This window comes from Seriola lalandi, unplaced genomic scaffold, assembly GCF_002814215.2.
Source record: "Seriola lalandi dorsalis isolate HSWRI2012SDOR001 ecotype SW California unplaced genomic scaffold, Sedor1 jcf7180002054579, whole genome shotgun sequence".
NCBI lineage: Eukaryota > Metazoa > Chordata > Actinopteri > Carangiformes > Carangidae > Seriola > Seriola lalandi.
Genome location: NW_019525132.1, coordinates 1,578,915 through 1,601,279, shown reverse-complemented (window position 1 = coordinate 1,601,279; position 22,365 = coordinate 1,578,915). Strand labels below are relative to the sequence as shown.

Sequence of the window (22,365 nt, the reverse complement as noted above, 5' to 3'; positions counted from 1 at the left end):
CGGAAGATTTGACAGGCTGATGGGCCGATTTAAAAAATGAAAGTATACTCCCATATGTTAAACCCCTGGCTGCAAAGGCGCTTCTTTGCTGCTGAGTTTTTACCCAGGGCTGGAAAATGTTGAACAGTTAATTTGAAAAAGGAAAGTTGTTGAAAAGCCAATGATATACACATACACTGCTAAGCTGTATATGCTCTTTACACATCTTGGCTTACCATTATTTCATAACATGTTGTTTATTTGTTGCTATGGAGACCGTTATCTATAGCCATGAAATTTAATTCAGTTGGCTCCTCTTAAATTCTTAAATTCTTATACTTTTAAATGTCAAAAATCCAAATCCAAATTAGCAAAAGTATGGATTGAAAATGTGTGGGAAGTCTTCTGTATCCATTCATCTTTAAGAGTATTTGTCGTTGACATGGTAGCACAGGAGAACCCGGCTCTCATTGGTCCTTTCTCCTGTCCGTCTACCTCTTGTTTGTTTTTGACTGGGGCTCCACTGAGCGCGCTCACTCCTGCCCGCGAGCTGTTGCTTCCTTCTGTTGGCGGCACGTGCACCAGCCTGAGCCGTCTGTTTGAGCGGGCGGACGAGCGGGGGTGGGGGTGGTGGTGGTGGTGGCAGATAGACACATGATCACGCTTAATGAACACACACACACACACACACACACACACACACACACACACACACACACACACACAAACACACATGCTGCTTCTCCCTGAGAAGAGAGAGGCCAGAGGAGTTGCATGCACACACACTCTCACTTTCTGTTTCTCAGCAGAAAGAGGTCAGTGGTATTGTGAGACACACACACACACACACACACACACACACACACACACACACACACACACTCCTGGCAGCCGCTGTTGTTTTGTCCCTACTTTTGCCCCCCCCCATCCTCCCCTTTGTTGGCAGCATTTCTGCCTGCTGACACGCACACAAAGTCGGATAACAACAGGTCTAAAACACACACACACACAAACACACACACACACATAAACACACACACATCCAGCAGTGGGAATCTCCTGAGAGCTCCCCATAAAACAAAACAGTCCTCGGGCCACAATATGATAAGCAGTCGTTGTAGTGGACCAGCAGGCCCAGTCACATGCTGACTAGTAGAAAAGTTGTGTTGAATTGTTTTCATCTTGTTTCATCATATACTTTTATGTTTCCAATCATTTTAACGGTAGTGCAGTGACCTAGAAGTCGTACTTTACCACCGCTATAGCTGATTCATTGACTTCATTCTTAAATTTGAAGCATTTTAAGGCCCAACTACTCTGTGTCATGACATGAAAAATGCTCCTCCTGACCTCTGCTGAGTGGGTTGCCTCTTGGCCCTGTCAAGATATTCTTATGATGTTTTATGCATTTCCACCCATTGTTGCATATCCCCATCATTTCACTGTAGTATCCTCACAAATGTAGTGCCATTGTTCCCTGCTAGGGATTCTGCTTTAAATGTTGTCACCCTGAGTAGCATTTTTATTCATCACGCTGGCCTTGTATTTGTGTTTGTGCACGTATCCATCATGGGATCTGCTTTCATGCATGACCTGTGCATCAAATCAGCACTGGGGTTCTACATACACAGAAATGCATGCGCGCACACACTCGCACAGACACACACGTAGAAGAGGAGGGGGTTGGCCGCCTCGGGGGTCAGTGGCTCCTTGTTATACATGCCCAGTTTGCTGCTCAGCTTTGCTGTGTGTGAAGAAGAGAGTGGTCATAACTTAACGCTAGGTTTAATATATGCCAAGTTTGCTGTTCCAAAAGGTTAAGATATTTTTTTTACATCAGAGACGAGCTCAATTTAATGGATTTGTTTATTTAAATCTCTATAGAGTAAGGGAAGCATTTATATTCTTAGCATAAGTGGCCTCAACGGGATATCAAATAAATCCCTCATGGTGGCAGTGTTAGTGCCATGCTCTCTGCAAGGAGCAAAAAATGTGCAAAAAAATAGTTTTTAATGCTTGTGAGAGAACTTCAAAGCGTATTAAGGACAGATGAGCAGTTTTTATGATTTTACCACTTTGTTGATCAATTCATGATGTCATATTTTAGAGCTTTATAAGGGCTAGTAGAATTAATAGGAGTTAATTTCAAAGAGCATTTAATATGTTGACACTTTCCTGCCCTGAACACCATGACAAACTAGAAAATTTACAAATAATGGTTGGATTTTTTTTTTTTTTTTCTGTGTGTGCAGGTCATGCTTTTCAAGCTTTCTGTTTGGGTATATCAGCTCTCTGTGGCATATTCAGATATTTCAGCATATTCCTTCCAGTCCTCTCATCTACTATGATTTCTTCCCTCCACACTTCTCAGTCTGTCTCTCCTAACCTCTCCCTTGCTGGTGGCCTGCTGTGTGTGAGTAAGTGGAGCGCATGATGAAAGGGTCATGTTGTTGCTGTTGGTGGGAGTGTCTGTCTCTCTCTCTCTCTCTGCTCGCCTTACAACTTTTCTCTGTAGTGGTGGATTAATTGAGGTCTGAGGCAGGTCAAAAAAAAAAAAAACCCTCAGCTTTCTTTCCATTTTCATTCCACTCCTAACCTAACAAGTGTTTGGGCTGCTTGGCGCGTCAGTGTCTTGAGTTTTTTGTTGTTGCTGTAAAAGCGTGTGTGCCCAGGCTGTGGTGTAATTGTTCATTTCACATATTCTTGCTGTTGTTGGAAGGTTGTGCCATTAACCACAAAAGTTCTAGTTAGTTTATTTTTGCTGTTCATGTCGCTCATTCCTCTGTTGCGTTATTGTTATTGCAGCTTGGTTGTGTGTGAACCATTAGCTGAGGCTTGGGCCAATTAAAATGCCAGCAGCTACTGTACATCAGAAGCAGTTTTCTTTGTTCTTTCTGAAGTATTTTAGGCATGAAAATAGCTTGCACGTGACATATTTCATAAAGAGAGAGGAAGAGCAGGTGATAGCTGAAGGCTCCGTCACTGAGCTAGTGACTGAGAACTAAGCAGGCATAATATGTAGTGTTCAAATGGATACACAATAGATCCCATACAACATGTAAGCATGAGAAGACCGAAGAAAGCATGCTGCTGTTCCCAGTCCTAGCTGCATATTTCAGGGTTTTTAAATGTAATTATTATTTATATATTATCAATATTTATTTCTTATTTTTTCTGTTTTTGATAAATTCAAAATGAATATAGTTACTGTAAATGTTGCCTTAACTTTAATGTGGCAAGCTGTTATAGGACCCGGGATTCTCCTCAAGGAATCCCAGTTGCATGGCTCCAAGTTCCCACTTGGGGAATAGAGTATACTGGGTGAATGCCACTGCTCCATTGCTTCCAACATACTGTTATTTTCCCTGCTTGCTGTTTTCTGACTCAGTGCTTATAGATAACCTGTGTGTCTGTGGATCCTCATAGACTTTTCTTATAATTTCCTCCATCTCTCTCTTCCTATGTCCCCTGCTGCTCTCTCAATGTAAACAAACCCAGCTGAGCTCTGAGAGCCTCTGCTTCCTCACCAAGCGATAGCTCCACCCACAGGATGAGTCAGCAGCCAATTGGCAGCCAGCTGGGCTCTCAGCATTGCCATAACGACAGGCAGGCAGGAGAGCATAGTAGTGAGGGTGCCCTTGTGGTTGAGTGGCTTAGTGACCTTGCCTGGGCATTCGTCCATGTATTGTAAATCAGTACGGTTAGCTCCCAACCGGCTCCTTATTCACTGCATGAGTTCTGTTTCTAAATACAATATATCTGTCTGTTTGGGTGAAAAATAAGTTGTTGATCATTCATTATGTCTAACTACACAAATAGATATACTAGCTGTCAATGGATCAATTATTTTATTAGCCAAGAATTTAAGATGTATTTAATTACGTTGTTTTAGTTTAAATGTTATAAAACAAAAACGTATCCAATCAGCACCTTTACTTTTACTTTTGTTGCAGATGTTCATTTTACTCAAAGTGTAATTTTGGAACAACTTGGACCATTTTTCAAAAAAAATGTTTGATCTTGTATTAAATAAAAAATGAACAGGAACAGGAATCCAAAAACAAAGTACAGAGCTTGAATAGATGGTCAAGTCACAAGGACAGGGTGTATTTCCCTTAACCACAAAGGCACATGTGATGTCATATTTCTTCAGATTTATTTTTTACCTTATACATTATTTCTGCTGTACAACTTCAATGAAGTGCACAAGTGAGTCGACTAAAATGTTGTGTTTCAAATGTGTGAACTGTGTGAAATGATGTCTGATTTAAAGTGTGAGATTTGTGCTGTTTTGTCTGCATACCTGTGAATGTGGCTCTGAACTTTGATCCTGCTGCTCTGAATACACCTGCCTCCCTGGTCCTCTGCTTCCACTGGCCTATTTACACACCTGCCACACATGCTCACATACGCAAATTATGCTCTTGCATAGCATTATTATATATATACTGCACCTAGACACGTTCACACTGTGCTCTGCAAACATGTTGCTGTACATACAGCCTACACCTTGGGGAAACACACACACCCCTATTATACTTATGCATGCAGTGGCTAATCTCTTCAATACACACATACACACTTTGCACACACATTGTAAATACACTCTCCCTCAGTCACCTGCAGCCCACTTTCATGTGCACTCATGCACTCTGAGAAAACACACAGTCGCTCTGCCCAGCTCTGTTGTCTAAATGTGCTGCCGTCAGTTTCATATTACTACACTCATTAACAGCATCATACAGCCTTGTGACACACGTACACACACATACTGTACAATCCCTAATGCTGCTTACTGTATTAAGTATGACATCAGTTCTTCCCTGGTCAGTAGTTTGATTTATACTTGGGACACCCTACTTAAAATTCTATTACAGGTATTCTGTAGCACTTTAATATCAACAAATATGTGTGTGTGTGTGTGTGTGTGTGTGTGTGTGTGTGTGTGTGTGTGTGTGTGTGTGTGTGTGTGTGTGAGAGAGAGTCGTGTTAACTTGACCTTGGCTTGCACATATCACACTCTCTGTCAAGTATTATAAGGCAGAGCCTGAGAAAATATGTTTGTGGACACTTGAGTTTTGAATATTAGTCTGTGTAATCATGGCTCCGTCTATTCGCGTACATGTGCAGTTGTATACATGTTGTGCACATTTTTTTTAATCATAAAATATACTGTACACTGTAAGTAACTTTTAAATTTAGTCTATACATTCTACCTGAGCTACCGGAGCGGAGGTATATATGTATATTTCACTGCTCCCAGCAGTTTCAGATTGGCATCTTATCAGGATACAGGAAGTTCAGCCAACCCCAACGGCCGGTATCATCCCAAAATTAACAGCTGCCTTTCACCAACTTATCTGTCAGTGAAATCTTGCTAGATCTTGCAGATGTTTGTTGTTTACCTCCTGAAGCAGCAGGTGAGAGAAAGGCGTGACATTACACCAAATTTGTATACTCATTATCAGCAGGTCAAAATACTGTCTTACTGTGTGTGCAGTGTGTTTTCCCCACTTTGTTCCTCTGTGATTATGACGTCTTCACCCCTCTGTTTCCATTCAGGTAGCTGGGGTGTAGTTTCCCTGTGAGACAGACAGAGAGAGACAGACAGCCCCGGACCACACCCCCTCCCCCCTATTCCCTCCCCACCCTACTCCCACAAAGACATGCATAGCAAAAACCGTAAGTGTGAGCTCCTCTCCTACTCTCTCCCCACAGCCTTGTGATTTATTCCCCTTCTCGTTTCCTTCTGTGTCTCCGCATCCTTTCACTCATGTATTCTGATCAGATCTGGGTCAAAAGGTATTTATAACTGTTGGCTCTTGTTTGAACTTCACATAGTAACAGATTGGTGGAGTTCATCACACAAGGACACTTCAGATGGTGTCGGGGAAGCTGCTAATTAGAGAAAAGTACACTTAAATGATTTGTAAATACTTGATTCTTTTTTGCAAAAAAGTTCTGGCATAAATTTGCTCTCTCTCGTGTTACAACACAACCATCTGGCACCTAAGCAGTGTAAAAGAAAAAACACAAGTTGGTGTAAATACCACTCTGCAGTACACTCAGAACTAGACTCAGGTGCTAATCAGATGCAAATCAGATTCGAAAAACTACCCAGATACAAAAAGTACCCGCTAGCAATGCATGATTGTGTGTTTGATCTGTTAAGAGTGTGTTTTGGTGTGTCATGCATCTTTGTGACCTCACACGTCTTACAGATCCTTATCCTTACTTCTGTCGTAACCTGTTTCAGAGAAGCGCCACGGCTCCCCCATCCCCTCCAGGAGCCCCCTGGTCCCTATGAAGCCCAAAGCACCTGCTGTGGCCCCCGCTGTGGCCCCTAGTCCTGGGGACACGCTGGCCTTCAGGGTCCCTAAAGATTACCCTCACTCCCGTTTCAGCAAGGCACCACTTGCTGTCTATCCACCAAAGGGAGCACGGAACAAGACATGGTGGGTGTATGCCGCTACACACTTCTCCCAAAGCATTAATTTAGTCACACAATCTTTTAACACCATCTCTTCTCCCTCCATCTCCCCAGCGTATCGCTTCCAGTCGTAAGCCTAGAGAAGATGCCCTGCCTGAGCCGAACAGACTCGGCATCGCATGTGCGCCTCACCACCTCCTCCTCTGTCTCCCCTTCTTCCCTCAAACCTCCATCCCTCACTCCCCCAGCTTCCCAACGCTCCAACGAAAAGCTCATGAATGGTCGCGGCAGCAGCGGGCCGCCCACGCCGCGCTCTATCACGCCTCCATCGTCGTTGGAAGGGCGGCCCAGTATGGCACGCTCTCCGCTGGACAGACGGCCGTCGTCTACACCCTCTCCCTCCCCGCTGGATCGGAAACCCTCCCCGTCACCTTCACCCTCTCACCGATCTGGCGCAATGCCATCATCATCGTCGTTGCTGTCATCGCCGACGGCGGAGAAGAAGCACCAGAATGGGACTAAAACTTCCTCCAGGTCGCACAAAAGACTCTCAGGTTAGTTCTGAGAAATTATGGCCATTCCAGACTGCACTACTGCTGACTAATGGCAGGAGTTGGAGTCTAAAGAAGTGAAGAACGTTTAATATTTTATTCCTTTTTCCTGCCTACGTTTTCATGGCTGGTTTAGGGCCATCAACTTTGACCCTTCAACTTACAGGTCACAGACCTTGAGTCGGTAACTTTTAGCCTGCTGACATTCATGTGCTAGAGGAGTTAAATATCTCCACCTTTGCTACATAAATTCCTTCCCTCAGCATTATAAAAATATTCCTATGTTAATACATGTTTTCATACACTCTCACAAGCTCACACACTCACCATTTCTTATCTCCGTATCCTTTGGAGAGCTTCCAGCCTGAATGTTTGGCTGCAGACAGGACAGTGGTAGGGTGAGACTGTGTGTTTTGGAAAGGGAGAGACGCCTCTCTGTAGTTTTTAATGGCATTCTTTCCCCTGTTTTCTCTGTTCTTCCACTATTCTCTTGATATTTCTCACTTTTTCTCTTCTTTCTCACTCTCTCCTCCGCAGTCTATCATTGTTTTCTCAGTCTACCTTCCAAACTTTATTTAAATCAACGGGGATACGTAGGAGTTAATCTAGCGGTCATCTCTAACTAACAAATGTGAAAACATGCAGAAGAATGAAGTTGAGATTTGTGATGGATGCTTCAGGGTGTGGATGACTCTCTATCCAGCTTTTTGTCTTCTTCCCGTCCTCATGCAGCTCCTCTTTCTCTTCGTTTGTGTTGTGTCTCGCTGTGCTCCAAGCCTCTGATTTACACCCTCTAATTCACAAGCTCCCGCTGCCAAAAAGCTGCTCGTCTTCTTGAGAGATTTTCCCCACCTCCTGTGTCTCTGTATTTTTTTTTTTTCATCCTCTCACTCTCCACTTCCTGCCTCGACCTCCTCTTCTCTCTCACACACACTCTATAATATTCTGTCCTAATTTTTTTCTCTCACGCTCTCTCCATCTCTTAGTTTCTCTCTGGCTGTCTCTCACTGCTCATCGGGGTCTTGTTTCTCACTCATCTTGTTCTTCTGATTTCTGTGTCATTTGGTTTCCCTTTCTCATCAGTGTCTTCCTTCAGAATGTGTTCGCACTACCCGTCTTCCTCTCTCTTTTCTCAACTTCCTGTCTAAGTTTGTGTGTGAACTTGTTGGTTAGAGTATGAGTTTGTTTATTTCTAAGGGGCATGTTTGTTGCTGTCGTACATTTGCGTGTTTGTCTTTCCACCCGTATCCATCGGAGCTGTCGTCTCATTCTGCAAACACTTAAAGATTACAGGGATTATAGCAAAGGCCAGCGCGAGATTACAGCCCTGTGACAGCACAACACTGTTTAAGATAACCTGCTGACTGGAGGTTGTTGTTGGTCGGCTGGTTTGTGTGCATCTGTGTGGCTGAGCAGTACTCTTGCCTTTTATAACTCCATAGAAAACTGACAAGTTTAATTTGAAAGGCCTGCATGACTGAAGTTAGATTTGACATCTATCAGTTGAACCAGGATGTGAAATTATTTTCACTAGAAAGTACTATAAAATTAAAATAATACATTTATTATTTTATTATGTATTCAAGAAGAAAATGTTGTTTGTTTTATAAATTCGTTCGTCTTATTTCAGGGACAATAATTCATTCACCAACTTCATTGCTGAGATGCAAGAACTCAGCAACTTCGCTGACACAGCTTTACAATGGAGTCTGTTATGGCAAGCAAGTTTTAAACAAGGGGCTGAATATCATTATTCATTCATTATTCATATAATTTTCTGTTTGCGAAAACAGTCTTCAGGTGGGTTTGTCACCATGAGGACACCTTTTTACATAAGTGAAGTCCGTTCATACATTGTTAATATAGAAATATTGATTACAGCAGCTTTGTTTGGTGTCAGCTGTTGCGTTGACCCTTAAGAAGTCCCTTTGCTACTCTTCTTATTTGAGACATTTTGGCACATAAAAGAGATTTTGTCTTATTTCCAATAAACAACAGAGGCTTTAGCTGCAAGTTGACACAGTCTTAAAAGTTGAGTGTCGCATTTCATCGTCAGTCACATTTTTCCTCCAGATTCTGTTCATTAAAGCAGGAGAGAGTTTCCTGGGCTGTCAGTCACAGTTGACTCTTGTCAGGCTGCCAGTTCGCCCTGTCAGGAATGATTTGTCACAGCACGAGGGATCCGCATAGTTTGTGTTTGATACTGGAAGCATTACTAATAATGTCACACAGAATAATAGTATTAAACTACGGTGGCCTCTAAGCACGATGAGTGATTGATTGAGTAAAGGAATATGTGAATAGACAAATGCCTGAGTGAAGTGCTGTCTCAAAAAAGGCAAATTAATGCACTCATGGTACTATAACGCTTCCACTCCCAGGAAATGTGATTTGATACTTAACTAAATTATGGCCTTTTGGTACCACTTCAATGTGTGTGTGTGTGTGTGTGTGTGTGTGTGTGTGTGTGTGTGTGTGTGTGTGTGTGTGTGTGTGTGTGTTTGTGTTTATGTTTGTGTTTGTGTGCATGTTTTACAGGGAGAGTGTTTGATCCTAACAAGCACTGTGGAGTCCAGGACCCAGAGACTAAACGACCCTGCACGCGGTCTCTCACCTGCAAGGTAACACAAATAAACACACACACACACAAACACACTATCACTCACGCTCACCACCTCTGTGTAATTTCTGTGGAGACAATAATAGCCGCTGACCCTTCTTCCTGCTTCCTGTGTGGGGCTGTCTCACCAGGAAAGCAGCTTTGTTTGTTTATGAGAGAAAAAATATTGAAGGGCGCACTGACATCAGTGCTGAAGGGCTGAAACTGCAGCTATGACCCTGTTTGCCTCCCTGACCCTGTCTGTCTGTGATACGTCTGCGCTTTACACACATTTCTCAGTTAATGTTGGGTAACAGTGCTGGAGCATTATAGGGCCTACATTTCCCTTGATGAGGTAATTATAGATGTTGGGTGAGGCTACAACATCATTCAGCAGTAATAATCTATTTCACTGCCCTTTAATTACATCTAGCAAGCTTTACTAATCACTTCAAGCTGCTTATTAAGTAGTTAGAGATGTATGTAGTGTGCTGTTGTGATCTTATTTAACCTTGTTTTATACTGGTAGTTCCTATGAGAACCATGATTGCAAGACAGGGGCCTGGACGAGTTCTTCACTAAGGAAGTGACTCCTACCTCAGCCAGTATTTAAAAAAAACTCCAGAGATGTCTTAACTTCTCAGGGTTGGGGTGAAGGGAATGAACGTTATGTCCTTGCACGCCACAGTCCACGGAGGGTTTTTGCTGCACGTACAGCACTGCGCAATACATATAGGCGTGGACGTAAGACAATGGGGTTGAATTGTGTAATGGCTTGCAAATGTATGTGAACATTGTGAAACCTAATTATTTATTTTGGCATCATATTTTAGAATATGTGGCCTTGGTAGCTGAAGTTACTGAAGTTATTTGCCCATACACATAAAATCTATGCGTCAAAATGTTGTTTGTTTTCTGCATTTTGATTTTTCCTCACCCGCTAAACCGCAGTTGTTAGAAACCACAATATGTCAACATAATTTCTACTTTGCAGGTGTTGTAAAAGTGACGCCACACTCTGTCCTTGGAGTAGTCTTTCTCCTTGCTGAAATTAAGTGTAGATATCTCTCAAGAACATGAAGACAAAGTACAGGCATTTGTCTTGTTTTTGCTTCAGCTTTAAATTGGTGTCCTGCTACATTCAAATTCAGCAGTCAGGTAATTAATGATGGTGAAATAAGATGCATCTTCTGAGCCTTAAAATGTTTAAAGAGCCCCCTACCCTTGCTATGACCTTTTGAATGAGTACATGAAGCATTTTTCTTTCCTCGAGCTGTACTACCTGCTTATACCAGTAATTCAGCAGCCTCAGACACACACATTGTAAAGACCTATTGGAAAACCAAATGTTTGATGGCTGGTTACCCTCCAAAGTAGTTGGAAGGGTAGACGAGCTTACCATGCACAGGCAATATTTACCCATGTTAGTGTGGTGTGACGTGGGCAGCAGCATGGCGCAGTGATTATGGAAACTGAGCCATGATTCAAGCCCCTATGAGTGCAACCATCAGCCCTGTTAAAGTATGTTTGAGCAAAACTATGTGTTGGTCACAGATCAGTACTTTATTTAACAAACTTTCTTACTCTTACTTTTTTTTTTGTCCTGTGCTTTTTCGTTAGACTCACTCCTTAACCCATCGCCGAGCTGTCCCCGGCAGAAGGAAAAACTTCGACACCCTCCTGGCCGAACACAAGGGGCGGGTGAAGGAGAAGGACGGCGCGAAGGAGAAGGAGAAAGACAGAGACGGAGCGCAGGGAGGGAAGGAAGGCTGTGGCCACAGTGTCACGTCACAGGAGATTCCCGGCAAGCCTCACTGCCCTAATGGACGACCCCTGTCCACGCTGAAGCTTCGGCTGGCAAATGCGCACATACCCAGGTCGGACAGTGGACCAACACACACACACGCACTTTATTAATTATGTATGTGTATATGGAAGCAAAGAAAGGCCTTAACATTGTAATCATAAAAGCTTTAATGCCATAAACAGCCGAATAACCAACTCTGAAATTAATCACTTTGGGATACTTGATGTTGACAATCAAATACCACTAACCGCAGACCATTGATATATTTTACTTTATAAAAAATTTGTCTGGATTTATGTCAAGTGGTACAATTTCAAAAACTTTTCCCACCTGTTTGCTTTCACAAATTCAAACATTAAAGTGTCCAATATTCAAAAAACTAAATTCAAGTTCATGTTGTCAGTTTTCAGATTATAAAAAAGTCAGGTTATATCTTCCATATATGTTGACTGTTGCTTTATATTTATTCCAAGTAAGCCAAAACCTGAGAGATAAGAATTGAATGGGTATAAAATGAAGATTGATTTTAAGAGTTTCATTATTTTTTTGTAGTTCTTTCTATCCTGTTTCTTTATGGACATTGACTTTTTCTAAGCTTAATCTGTATTCATAAGGAAAAGGAGCATTTCCTGGACAAAAGTCAATTTTCTTTAATATTTAATTAAGAACAAATTACATTTATTTATTTTTTTCAAATACTTTAGTACTCATTATACCCAATATTGTAAGACATTTACTGTGGTTGTTTTGTAGACAATGGCTTTTTCTGTGATGCATCTATACTTTTGCTTAAATGTGAGTTTGAATGACTTAAGGTCCTACTGTACGTCCTAGACAGATGCGTGGGGAATCCTTGTCTGTTCATGTTTTTTCCCACCAGGGGATGCTGTAAACAAGAGTGCAGGAAAGGAGAAACAATAGTAAAAGGATGTGAAGTCTGCCTTTGTCACAGTGTTATGAGAAACTCATTTCCTCTTTCCATTTAAGAGGTGATCGTCTGTTTGAAAAAGGAAGTTTTTTGCAGGGTTTTTTTTTTTTACTGTGTCAAACTTTTCGACTTTTTCATTGCAGCGTAAAGGCAGATATGACACGAGCTTTTATGTTCATGTTGTGAGTTTTAAGAGATTTCTGTCATCCTGCCCCTCAGTGTTGCTTTTCTCTCCCCACTCCTTTCCCTTTCTTCTTCTCCTTCTCTCACTCTTTTCTTTTTCAATTATTCTTCTCCCAATCTTCATCCTCCTTCTCATCTATCTTTTTTTTTTATTTTTCACTTCCCCATTTATGGTCATCTTCCTTCTTTCTTCCAGTCTCTCCTTGCTTCTCTGCTTATCTGCTGCATATTACTCTATTACTAACATTTCTCATTTTCTCCCCCTTCCTCTTCTTCTCATTTCCATTTCCCTCCACTTCTGTCTCCATCTTGCTTTTATTTACTACCTCGCTCCTTCTTTCTTTTTCTCTACGATTCCATTTCTTACACCTTTCTCCACACTTCTCCGTGTTTTATTCACCCCCCCTGTCTTTCTAATGTATCCACCCCAGGGTTCCAGGCGGATCCGCCACCTCCACCTCCAGTCCTTTGCCCCCAGCACCAGTCCCCGGCCTGGCCCCTAACGCAGAGCTGTCCCCTCACAGCTGGGTGACGGCAGGGGGAGATGGCGGCCGGCTTTCCAGTGACGAGGGAGACGCAGAGACTCCAGAGGACCCTGACAGACCTGCCGTTCACTACTCCAATCACCACCCACAGCCTTCTGGGGTACATACTATGACTACTAACATACATTTTCATAGTCCATAACCTCAGGGCATTAAAAACTCATTTGCACAACTTCCAGCCAGGATTTTCCACCTTTACCCCACAGGGTCTGCTCTTAAAAGCCATTTAGAGGAATTATTTTTTGTTGGTGCCTCAGCTGTAGCTCTTATCCAATGTTTTTGTTGCAAAGAAAAAGGCAAGGGCTGTGTGTCAGATTGATTTCAGACTCAGAGGGAAGAGGGTCAGTGGGAAGATTGAAACCACTCTAATGTCCATCCTTTGAATATGAAGCTACAGCTAGGAGACTAGCTTAGTGTAAAGAAGGAAGGAGTAACTTGTTACATCTTGTTTGATGAATCTGTATAAAAAACAATGTGTAAAAACAGCTTGTGGTTTTTTGTTATGTTTTATGCCAAACTATCTCTTGGGCAGGAGTTGTGACTTCCTGAAATTTTGTTATCACTGAGAAGTTGCCAGGCGACCAGCGGAGAATCCAAATTCTTTTTCCAAAAATTTGCAATTTTCTAAAAATGACAAACTAAGTGCCCCTGCTATGATTAAAATATATAGAGTGTTGTTTTGTATATAAGCAACTGATGCACACACTTTCACTGCTGTAAATACATTTGTAGCAAATACTTGACACTGATCACCTCAGTGCCTGGTTATAGCTTCTGTCCGCAAACATATGACTATTCAGAATCTGAAACAAGACTTAAAAGGTGATCACAGGAAGGTGACATCAAAGGTTTTAGCTGCCCACTGTACTACAGGTGGAGAGGCAGCTTTTCAATTAGAACCCAAAAAAAATTGTTGATTTGGTATCATCGTCTCAGCTTAGGGATTGGTCTGGGTTAGTTGTTTTTTTAAAGTTCTAAAGAAGATTGTGGCATTGCTTGTCCTCGATCATCTTTCATATCTGTCTGTGTTCATTTGGAATTTTTCTGCCTCTTCGCTTTTCTCTCTTTGTCATCTGTTCTTTTTCATCTATCACTGTTTCTGTCATTTGACACCACTTTCTCTCCACATCCTGCTCCGTCTCTGCCCACCTCTTACTCCCTCCCTCTCTCTTTTTTTTTTTTTCCCCCTTGTTTCTCTCTGCCCCCTCTTCATCCATTGGCCCTTCTCTTCCTCTTTCTCAATTCTGTCTATCTATCCCTCCTGCTCTCCTCCTTTTTTCCTCTCTCCATGCCTCACCTTACCTCCCTTGTGCCTCCATCATTCTACCACTTCCTTCCCCTCTCACCCCCTGCTTCCCTTTTTCAGTTTTGCGTATTCAGCAGCAGGCTCATGGGACGGGGCCACTACGTGTTCGACAGGCGATGGGACAGGATGAGGCTGGCGCTCCAGAGCATGGTGGAGAAACACCTCAACGCACAGATGTGGAGGTGAGTGTCCCTGAACGTACATTGTGGGCGATTCGATTTTCTCGGCGTAGAGCTGTTTCACTTAAAGGTACATGTGTAAATGAACACAATGAGCTTGTAATGCATCTCTAGTCTATTTACGCAGGAGTAACTGTGTGAATGTTGTTCTTGAATTTCACAAGGAAGCCACTACAAATGAAATGGATGGTAAACATTCTCCAAATCGAATTGTCAAGTTGGGGAAAATTAGATAGACTGACAATATGAGCAAGTGTAAATATGAGAGAAAGTAATGTGTTGTGCTAACCTGTTTTTTATGAGGGATGGAGAAACCCAGTTAACTGGGTAGACAGGAAGTTTTTGATGTCACACATAAATGTAATCAACCAAGAGGCCAGTTCATTTAATGTTAGAATGGAGCAGAGAGAACATCACAAATACAGAAAGAGAAAAAGATGATAGGTCTCCATGAAATTGTTGATAAGTGAATAATAGACGAATGATTGGGAAAGTAAGGATTTTTTTAATCATATTGATAAAATCATGGGAGGAGCAACAGCAGCTAAAAGGTTAAAGGCTCTGCAAACACAGAAAACCATTGTTCAGTACAACACCGTGCATTGATTGGTAATAAAGGTTTAGTACTCTGAATTTATACTGGCAATGAGACAACTTTATTACTTTTAAAATGTCTTGTCCCTTTGGGTTCCAGGAAGGTGCCTCTGGCTGCTGAGAGCCTCCTCTCCCACTCCTCCTCCGGTACCTCCTCCGTCACTTCACAGCGGACTCCCTCTCCCACATCTCTGACCTGCCCCTCCTACACCGTCACCTTCCCACAGTCCACGTTGGCCACAGCTGGGGTGTTCGGCATCCGAGAGGCCTCACAACCCCTGACCGCCATTTCCACACCGGGCAAAGCCCGTAACAGCACTCATAAAGCCAGCCGCCCACCCAAAGACACAGAGGACTCTGCAGTGGGATATAAGAAGAGAAAAAACTCTTCCTACTTGTCTTCCTCCCTTACTTCTTCTCCTTCTTCCTTGTTTTCATCTGTGGATAATCACAAGAGGAACGGCAGCAGCTATCATCCAACATTTCAAGGTTCAGGGGGCACAGCTGCCTCCCAAGCCAGGAAAAAGGGACTTGGGCGTGGGGGAAGCGGGCTTTGGCGCAGCGGAGATGACGGGCTATCCAAATCTGATGGGTCTCAAAGCCACAACTCACAGAGCAGGTGGGTTGCGGGCTGTTTAAAGTTTCGACAGCAGTAGAAAATGAGGTTGATCTTTCTTATGCAGGATTGAATGACTGGATTTCTTCAGGTTTTTTTGTTTTTTGTTTTTATTTTTGTTTCACCTGCTTGTTCAGGATGAAGTCTGTTGTTTTCGCAAAGGTGACAGTTTTCTAAGAAGTATGTTTTCTTGATACTGACGAGGATCTGTTCACTCATTTCAAGGCCTTGTATACAAGAGCATATAAATATAATACAGTGATGTGAAAGCCTTATTAAATTTGTTTTAGTGTGATGGTCTAATGAGGGAAAGTTTGATGGTAACCAGGGTTACAAACAACACAATACAGGCTCAGCTCAGCACATAACATAGTACAGTATGCAGAGAAACACATGAGAGGGTGATTCATTAAAAGTAGAGCAGTGTGTAAACAGAGAGGACGGTGCCAGCAGTGCAAAGGCTGTGATGACAGGTGTTTGGCTTTTCCTTTGAAATATACAGCTCTGTAAAAACCTGCTGCGATAATTTTATTCTCGTCTAAATAAATTCTGCTGTACAGTGAAAGTTGGAAGTGAAGCTTACTGTATGTACTTAATGGCAATTTCCTCTTCTGCTCTTCTCCAGTCGCGATCTTGGCACGACCAGTATACCCTACTCGCCATCCAGGGAGCCTGCCTCCACGCCTCATCAGCCCCTGGCTCCCCCCTCTGGACCCCTGGCTTATGGGGGAGAAGCCGAGGGGAGGAAGAGGAGGAGTCCCAGCTCTTACAGAGGGAAGGCCAGCAAGCTGAGCAGGCCGGGCGGACTGGAGAGCCTCTTTGGGAAACGAAATGACATTGGAGGGATACTGGCTTTGGGGCCGGAGTCCCCGAGACAGGTTGGTGTTACATCTTGTCTTCTCAGTAACCCGCAACTAAAATCTCCCGGGCTGGGATTCGGTTTACTCAAAGCCGCATCATCAAGTCGAGATTATATTCAAGAGAAATGATGATGATCAGCGGCAAAGACAATATATATGTAAATCAATGCACTGTTAACCCACTGTAATTGAATTTTCTGAGGGTAAATGTCATGCTAACATGCTCACGATGACAGTGCTGACTTCCTGATATTTGGCCGATATAGTGTTTACCATGTTCACCAGCTTAGTTGAGCGTTTTAGCGTGCGGACATTTGTTACTTAGAACAAACTACAGCTGAGGTTTAATTTTGACCTCATGGTGGCGCCATGTTAGTTTTTGCCATTTTGTGTTAGTGAAGAGAACAACACTAGCTTAGTTTACTGCAATAGGGGATACAACAGATCAGAATTACAGTGTATTTTACCACTGCTGTTAATACAATGTATTTTAACGCCCCCCTGCTTCAGTTCAAGGAGCTGCATGTGGCACTTCTAAACAGTGAAAGTGAATTTGACACTTCAGTTTGAAAAGTGTTTGTTTTAATTTTCTAGTTTCAACTTTAATAATAAAGTGACAGCCCTGATATGGATGTGAAAAAGTACAGGTCAGGTGGGAAAAGGCAGTTCATTTTCAAAATAATTGAACTTGCTTTAAGCGTAGTACATAATAGCACACAGATACAGAGCAGCAAAGTGTCATTCATGTAAACAAGTATTTCTAATTACTAAGATTTATGTATATTTTTTTTAAAATACTGTAGAAATTGCTTTACACAGTGCAAAACCGTGCTAAATGAAAGCCAGTTAATGTAACTGTCATCTTCTCCCTACAGGCCAAGTTGCATCACTGACAGGAACCTGTCTCATGGACAGAATGTTGGGCAGCTGTGCAGGCCACCACCGTTTGTGACCTTTGACCTCACCACTCTTCCACCGACAGCACCAATCAGACTGCTTCATCTCGGCGATGTCACCCCTGTTTACCCAGTGACGGCTCAGTTCACCCGCTGTGATACCGGGGCTCTGGAGTCTTCGCTCACAGTCGAGCTGGCAGTTTTACTTCCGTGCATCACAGCGGTCGTGGTTTTCTCAGAAGACGACGGCGGATTCCAAAAAAACTTATCCTCTGAAAAGGGAATATGCCTCACAAAGTTTTCAAGGCATTGTTAATAATACCACCTCTGTACAATTTTTCAGAGGCAACTTTTTTTTTTCTTTTTTTTTCTGGTTGTTCTGACCATGTTCCTGGTTGCTGTGGTTGGTCGGCGGACAAGGAAAGAGGTCTGCGATTGTATTTGGGATTTAGATGGTTGAAGGACCTACTGACACGACTACTGTAGGACTCTGACTTCAGCTACGCCACCTCACCTGCCCCCACCCCACCCCCCCACCCCTTTTACCCTTTTTTCTGTCTTTAGCATTTTTCCCCCTCCTCAAAGATGGAGGAGGCAACAGCAGTTTTAGTTGGGTTTTATCCAGCTTTTTCCTCTGCATCAACCTCTTCCTTTTTTTCTAATTTCTCTCCATCTTTCTGGAGCAACTTTTTCCACATCTCTGAAATTCTCTCCTTTTTTTTTTTTTCCCAACTGTCTGTCCCTCAATCCCTCTCCATCCCAGCATGCCCATGTTCAAAGTGCACTTACTGGACTCGCATCCCTCTTCACTGACTCCAGAGCAGTCTCCAGCAGTGCCACACAAGGACCTGTTCACACAAGGGAAGAAGAAACGTCTGTGTTACCAACAACGCCGCGTCAATGCATTGTAATTTCAGTATAGGAAGAATTTTATTTGAAGATTGTATTTTTTTTGTTTTTCCTCCATTCTGGTTTAAATGTTGCAAGAAACACAAACTCCTGTGTGTGTGTGTCAGGACTTGCATCCAAAAAGGAATTATTACTACGGTGTTGGAATTTTTCTTTTTTCTTTTTTTTTTTGTATAATAATTTATGTTCTGAAATGATGTTTGTTTTCTTACTGACCATTGAGGTTTGAGCTACAGAGACATTTTGAGCAAAAAATAATTTCTATGACATTTTGAAGAAAAATGTTGAAAGTATTATGGTAGTTCATATTGTTGAAAATGTGTACATATCTGTTATTTTTTTTGTATTTATTAATAATTGTCCCCTTTTACTAAATATCAGCTAAAAGAGGGAATATTTCGCCCTCCTACCTTGGTCTGTGTTAAATAATATTGATGAGAATGGTCTGGTTTCTCAAAACCTTCACAAATTTGTAAATTAGCTTTAAGTTTAATTAATACTCACACACAGCCGGATATGAACTTTGACTGTTTCAGTTTATGTCATTTCCATTTATCTGTGTTACCAGGTCACAACAACCTGCAGCAAATTCTACAAAATAGTTCTAATAACTAAGTGTAGTTAATTCTGGCTAATTTTGTCCGACAAGAAAAGTCTTAACTCAAGGTCCACTCACATTGCTTTTTCTAGAGCTTCATCTGCATCTCACATGCTGTGTCCCAACTCCATACTAATTGTTTACGGTATATGTTATTTACTAATGACTGTAGTATACTGTTTTTTTTTTCCTGTTAGTATCCAAGAAATCAACATATTTAACTCTTCTATACCAACAGGAAATGATACAATATATGCACTGACAACAGGTCAGTCAAATTGCTACTTTACAAAGCCGCTGCCGATTTGACTTCCCAGAGAGAAAACAACATGTTTGTTCCAAAAATTAAATACTGAATTTTTCTAAAATTTTCTGGAACGGTTTCACCACTGCCCGCAATTTATTTACAGTTTTGCAGCTATCCTACATTTCCTATGTGCATTGCACTTTAGGCCAATACCGTCCATCAAACAGCACTCTCCAAAAAAAAAAAAAAAAATGTAATATGCATGCTGCATTATTTTAATCTACTCTTTTTTTTCCTCACTTTTACACTACACACTCAAACGCAGTGTTCATCAGCAAATTGAGTTTACTAAGCTGTCATGAAGATGGCTCAGTTGTCATCACATGACCTAAGTATTTCAGTTCAAAGGTTAAGAATGAACATTGACGCTCAGTTATGTTGTATTTTGAAGTATTTCCTACCATTTACAGTGATACCGACCATAATGGAAGACAGCTGTTACAGAGGACATGGCCTACATCACAACTTACTCTGTCAACATGGTCTATTTTTCCATCCTGACACCAGAAAGTGGAGATTCTCCTGCAAGCATGAGGTCGGGGCTTCATCCCCATGTGCTGATCAGGATATTTACCCCTTATTTAGCTGTTAAAGGCTGACGAAAGAATGTTAAGATAATTATGTTACACATAACCATGTAAAAATGTGAAATATGGCTGCACCAGGTATCTAAGTAGTCCAGTGTCCCATCTAAAAACTGTAATGATTGGTCAGTTCTGGTCATAGTTACTGGCAGAGTCCCATTTTGTTCTCAACAGGACTCCATTCAAGACTTTGACATCTTTAGATGTTGCTCGAGCCCTGTAACATAGAGATGATGGTACAAAATGTCATTGGACAGTTGGGCTTCTATACTAGTATTTCTTCCTGTCATTATTAGTGGAAACCACACCAGTACACAAAGTGTATCTGATGTACAGTAATGAAAAAAAAAAAAAAAAAAGTTGGTTTTGTGAAACCAGGCAGTGCTTAGTATTTTCATATAAAGGGCCCCACATTCCTGTTTGCCTGTGGTTCTCCCCTTTTTCATGTTTCTTCCAATGTTCAGAACTATAGTTTTAAACTGTCTTCATCTTCTGAGGCCAAGTGCTGAGATCGTCTAACAGCTCTGTGATCAGTTTAGTGATGCCGGTGTGGTGGTCTTTATTTTACTGTAGATACACATGGTTTAGCTCGGTACTCGCAGTGTACAGTTAACACGCCTACAATTACAATATTAACATTTTTTCTTTTTTTTTTTTTCCCACTAATTTCTCTGTTTTGCAGCCTGTTGCCACCTGCCGTGCTTACACCTGTTAGAGTCTTCAAACCTGCTTTAAAAGACCAACAGATACACTAGTATATAGATGGTTCATATTGCTTTACCAGCTAAAAAAAAGAAAAAGAAAACCATAGTGTGGTTGGAAAGTTTGATTTTCCAGCTCACGTGTATCTACAGATCAAAGATGATGATCTTAGCTCTGCAATGGTTTTGGGAAACGCCACCCCACACTTACTGTCTATAGTAATAGAAATGAGAAGTTATAGTTTGTTGCAGCTAAAATTAAGACAAAGCTCATGGATATTGATTTCGGAGCAGTTGTATATTGTCTTTGCTGTTAAATTCTACGGAGGTTTTAACAGTTTATTTTTCTGTTCTTTTTAAACCCTCCCTGTTCCTTTTTTTGCACTTTGTCATAATGCCCAGATCTTTAATCAACTTCTATTTATATAAATATTTCAGATATAAAGAAAAAATTTATATCTATATATTTGTTAAATTGTTTCTGGCAACTACAGTAAAAGAAGATTAAGAGTGTATTCTCGGTGAGTTGGCCCCTAAACCAGCACACCGTTTTTTTTTTATTTTTATTTTTTATCTGATTCAAACTGTGGTCAATGTTGAATGTCTGAAAAATTGTAAGATTTGGGGTTTATTCGGTCTCACTGAAGTTGGATCAGAAAATGGATTTCCCATCAAAACAATTTAACACTTGCTGTAAAAAAAAAAAAAAAAGGTCTTATATCCAAGCTTTTATTAAATGATTGAAAGTGGTTGTTGTGTTATTTGTAAATCAAAGATGCAGCTTTTGTAATTGGAAGAAAAGTCCCTCTGCTGATGAATTACAAAAGTTTGTTTTGTAGATTTCAGTTGTCATTTTTGCAGCTGTGTGTTCAACGTTTTCTGTCCAAGAAACTCATCATTTCCGTCTGACGTGATATTTCTGTATGGCTAGAAAAACAAAGAGCTTCCATGGTTGTCAGTGTTTCACGGTGAAGCTTCATTCATATATTTTGTATCGTGTAACCTTTTGACGCATTTCTATGCTTGAATTTTTTTCCCACATGCGTCCGTACTCACTACCTGAACACTGAAGTGTGCTGGGTCCTGTCTCTCCAGCTGACTTTTGTTTTCATGTTTTTATTTTTTATTTAATTTTTATTTTCCCCTTGCAGGCTGGTTCCAGCGGCGGTGATGTCGGTCGGTCTACCTCTTTGGTCCAGACTGAAATATTTCAGCAACTACTGCATGAAGAGGATCAATCCTAGGCTACTGACTGTGGTAATCCCCTGACCTGTCGTCTCCAGCCACCAGCAGGATGACATTTTGGGCTTTTTGTGAAATGTCTTGACAACTGTTGGACGGATTGGGCACGTCATTTTCATGGTGCCCACAGGACGAACCCTGACCATTTGACCAGATAGATTTAGCACAAAATGTAACTTCAGTGATCCCCTGGTAGACTTTCAATTTGTCCGACTTCAAAGCTAATACATACCAGGCTGCAGTAAACAGTACTGCGTTAAAACATGACAGTGGCTATTAACTTGATCTAAACAGATCCTTCTTCATTAACTGTGAAGGGCTCTCCCGAACTTCCAAAGAGGCTCTCGGGGTGTGACTCTTCAGCCTACGTTGGCAAGAAAATTAAGCCATAAACAAATTTTGTGGAGCGCATAATTAAGAGCATAACAAGTGATCTTTGAGGAGCCCCATCTTGATGCCTGTTGTTGGAGCAAAGCTGATTCTTTATTCCATCTTTTATCAGCTGTTAAGCACTGAAAAGCAGCTCATTAGTTAGAAATGCAACATTTTAA

The 22,365-nt window shown here is 41.6% G+C and overlaps 1 protein-coding gene across 2 annotated transcripts in view; it reads left to right on the top strand.

Moving 5' to 3' along the window:
* atxn7l1 (ataxin 7-like 1) overlaps window positions 1-21,410 on the top strand; it is a 29,104-nt gene extending 7,694 nt beyond the window's left edge. Inside the window, exons 2-11 of one of the 2 annotated variants that reach the window (XM_087177052.1) lie at window positions 5,542-5,661; window positions 6,236-6,434; window positions 6,524-6,963; window positions 9,499-9,581; window positions 11,180-11,436; window positions 12,909-13,122; window positions 14,389-14,510; window positions 15,202-15,720; window positions 16,343-16,595; window positions 17,453-21,410. In XM_087177052.1, the coding sequence (XP_087033178.1) occupies window positions 5,646-5,661; window positions 6,236-6,434; window positions 6,524-6,963; window positions 9,499-9,581; window positions 11,180-11,436; window positions 12,909-13,122; window positions 14,389-14,510; window positions 15,202-15,720; window positions 16,343-16,595; window positions 17,453-17,470 (2,121 nt within the window). In that variant the 5' untranslated portion in view covers window positions 5,542-5,645 and the 3' untranslated portion in view covers window positions 17,471-21,410. The remainder of the gene's footprint in view (window positions 1-5,541; window positions 5,662-6,235; window positions 6,435-6,523; window positions 6,964-9,498; window positions 9,582-11,179; window positions 11,437-12,908; window positions 13,123-14,388; window positions 14,511-15,201; window positions 15,721-16,342; window positions 16,596-17,452) is intronic. The other variant, XM_087177053.1, reaches the window with a different exon arrangement.
* Window positions 21,411-22,365: the final 955 nt, after the last annotated feature.